Genomic DNA, 3,645 nt, shown 5'->3' with positions numbered 1-3,645 from the left:
AAGTTCTGTTTTCACAGTTTGTCGGTTTCTTGGTTTGATACTTGAAAGTATCAGTGATGGAATTACTGATGCAAAAAAGACATCAAAACCATGTGATAGGAGCTACGTTGTCCTTCGTCAGCATTTATTGGGTTTAAAATACTTAGAATTCTACAGTTGGTTGCTGATATTAATTGGTACAAGAATAATAGTTTGGCAGGTAGTAATTCGTTTAAACCTCTTAACCACCTGTATTTTCTAAGACGATTACAATAGACTTCACTTTAGGAAGTCCTTACAAGTTAAAGTTTCTCTGTAAAGTTTAAATTTTGAATATAAGAATCGTGAGAATGTAGATACTTGTTTAGCAATTTTATTTTTCCTATAAAACATTTCATTGTATTCTAAATCATGGAATCCTCTTCTTTGTCTCTTTTTTTTCCCTTTAGTGAGGACTCTTGTGAAGATATGAGTTGCGGAGAAGAGAGTCTCAGCAGCTCTCCTCCCAGTGATCAAGAGTGCACTTTCTTTTTCAACTTGAAAGTGGCACAGACACTGTGCTTTCCATCTTAGAAATCTTATTCTGTGTCAGAATGCAAAGTGTGTGTACAGGTTTCAAAGCAATAAATGGGGGAGTAGGTAGTTTTCTGGTCCAGCCCCCATGTAGGCAGGAATTGCATAGACTGGAATACCTACCTTCTGTTTATTATTCAGATCAGATCTGGCCTATTTTCATATTTAATCCTAAGCCATCAAATGGGTTAGTGCCTATTAAACAATTAACAATACTTTAGACGTTGGCACTTTATTTTTCTTGTTGATATTTAGCTACTTGGGGAAGGAGGGAAGGTGCTCATACCTTCAATTTATTACTTTTCAAGAATTTTTAAAGAAGAATAGTGTAGCTAGTCTTAAACTTTTTATAAAGCCTTCAGGTGTCTTTATTTAAACAGATTGGGAGTGTGCAAGTGCTCCCTTAGCAGGGACTGGATAATCCTTCAGTGGTTCATCTTCCATCTCCCTCTCCTGCTTCCCCATGCTCAGAAGAGAGAATATACGCTTAAATGTCAAACACTTTTTTTTTTAACAATTACTATCTGATGCAGACTCCATAAACTTAGGAATTATAATATTGCCATTTCTGTGAATTTTAGTATGTAATGTGTTAGTTGAGATTTCTGCTAAAGCAGAAATAATCAACAGGCTATGGTTGTTAGATAGTTGCATTCCTAATGTCTGAGTATTGTCAGACTATAGTATTATTTTAATGTTATTAAAACAATCCATAATCTGCTAGTTTTGCATGCACCTGTATGAAAGCATTACAGGAAGTTGAACAGAACTGGGTAACTATGGAATTGATAAATGTTGATCTAGTAGCACATTTTATCTAATTTTCTTAAAGTCTGCATGATTATGTTTTCTTTGTAATTCACATTTCAAAAATAATGGTATTAGTATATGGATGCCAAGAGTAAAATGAAGTTAAAAAAAACTGTAGTATTATGGTTTTATGCATATCTGTGTGGTGGTACATCCATGAGAATAGGGATTTATAAACTCTGTACACGTGAAATTTTGTACAGAGAATTTTTTAACTTTATAAACTATATGAAAATGTAAATCTTAAAAAATGTACATAAAATACGGTATTTTTTTACCTTGTGTGTGTGATAGTCTAGTCATTGCATGTAAATATAATTTATTGTGTATTCTATATGATGAATCATACATTGATGACTTTTTTAATGGTAAGTCATCCATTGGATGTTTCTGAAGTGGATCTTTTTGAAGTAATAATAGATTACAACTCAAAATAAAGATAATGAATCATACTCTTTGTTTGCAATCACATCTTAATTTTTTGGTAAAAGAAAAAAAGTGCTTTCAATATTTCTAGGGGAAAGCTTGAAGGGAGACTGGGGAGCCTCCAGGATAAGCCCTCTATCTGGTTACCAGAGTCCTCTAGGTAATATTTCCTTACACAGCCTGGCGCATAGCCTTGGAGATAGCAAAAGTGAGTCTGTCATTTGAAAATTGACCTCTCTTTGGAATGGATTCATATGAAACAAAATGCCTGCTAATTTATAGTGAAAGGCAACAGGTATCAAGTTGACCAGGATACTCAGGTTGGCAGATCAGTACAATTTCTATAGACAAACTGTATTCTAATCAGAAGGTAACTTGGTGAATAAGCACTTTGGGAGTGTTGGTTGTGACTGGACCCTGCCAGCCCCTGTACCTCTTAGGACCTCTTTTTGTAAGCTTTAGGCCTATTTTGCAAGGGGTGGTGGTTTTGTTTGTATATTTTTTGGGCATAGGTCTTCCATCTAGTTTGATTATAGACCTTTGTTTTCTCTAGTTGGTTAGAAAATCAGATATACTATTTTCCCTTGGAGATAAGGGCATGTTTTCCTAGTGGAGAATCTCTGCTTGAGGATGACCTTTCCTATCTTATTAAATCGTTTTGGTAAATAGTAGACAATATATTCTGCTTTTCAGTTTTTGATTTGTGAGATGTAAAAGTTACTTGTGGCTTTCCAACTCTTGAAACCTTCAGTTTCTCTAGAGTTTATTTCTTTTCTTACTAGATGCTCTTTCTGCATGAATCTGTCCACATATACTTCATCTGTTCCCCTTTCTGGTTTTTAGTATCTAGTCCAGACCTCTTACCTTGCACCTAACCTGTTTATTCTCAACTAGCTATCCTGCTTGGAAGTTTCTGATGACTCCCAAACCTGCTCTTCCTGTATAGCTATCTTGGTGAAAGGTATTCTGTCTACTCAAGTTGGAAACTTAGATCGTGATTTCATCTCTCACTTGTTTTCTGGAAGTCTCCATTTATCATTGATATGACTTCGTTTATACTCTATAACTTTACTCTGTCTCTTCTCTGCTCCTGGCGTGGTTCACACTTGCACTCTTTATTAGCAGAGTTACTGCAGTTTTGTGATCTCATATTCTCCAGGCTTGCTCCTGATCCCCCTGCTGTCTGTTCAATAGATACCTCAATCAGGATAAAGTCTATATCATGACATATAAGCCTTTTTCCTAATCATAACACTACACCTATCTCTGGCCTTTTATTTTTTTTTTCTTGCCTTTTTTTTAGAGCTAGGAAATGGGTGTTAACGCAAGGTAACTGGCAGCTATGGGGAAGATGGCCTGGGGCAGGTAGAGATTAGGAGGGACCCTGGTCAGGAGTCCTGTGAAAATCCAAGAGGTGATGAAGGACAAATAAGGTGGAGGCAGTGGAGATGAGGAAGAGAGGTGGTAATTGAAAGGCACTATCTGCTCTCTTTAGGCATTATTAGGAGATAGACAAGTCCAGGAGCCTGTTTATGTCCTTGGGCCATTCAACCCGGTGACTTCCCTATGACTGCAATGACTGGAACTGAGATTTCAGCCTCCTACACCATTCAGAGCAGAGTGAGGAAGAGGCTACCATTTTGGTCTCATACTTGCTCCTTGGCAAGAGATTTGGGTTTTCAGGTTTTGATTTTGTCATTTCTTAGGATATGGTATGCATTCTTTGCTGCTTCTGCAGTTATGCATACTGAAGTATCACTCTGCCTAGTCACGGGTCTCCACCTATTTGACCTTCAGAGAGATTGGACGAATAATGTGTTTTAATCACCTGTCACACTCAGAGTTAATACTCAGGTT

General features: G+C 36.8%; 1 protein-coding gene across 3 annotated transcripts in view; it reads left to right on the top strand.

The window, feature by feature from the left end:
- The window catches only part of CCNG2 (cyclin G2), a 9,086-nt gene extending 7,272 nt beyond the window's left edge, over window positions 1-1,814 (top strand). For all 3 annotated transcript variants that reach the window (XM_006907629.3, XM_006907628.3, XM_015586115.2), the window contains exon 8: window positions 429-1,814. In XM_006907629.3, coding sequence (XP_006907691.1) covers window positions 429-552 — 124 coding nt within the window. In that variant the 3' untranslated portion in view covers window positions 553-1,814. The remainder of the gene's footprint in view (window positions 1-428) is intronic.
- The last annotated feature ends 1,831 nt before the right edge of the window (window positions 1,815-3,645 follow it).

Source organism: Pteropus alecto, unplaced genomic scaffold, assembly GCF_000325575.1.
Source record: "Pteropus alecto unplaced genomic scaffold, ASM32557v1 scaffold161, whole genome shotgun sequence".
In the NCBI taxonomy this organism is placed as follows: domain Eukaryota; kingdom Metazoa; phylum Chordata; class Mammalia; order Chiroptera; family Pteropodidae; genus Pteropus; species Pteropus alecto.
This window is presented reverse-complemented; position numbering and strand designations above follow the sequence as displayed.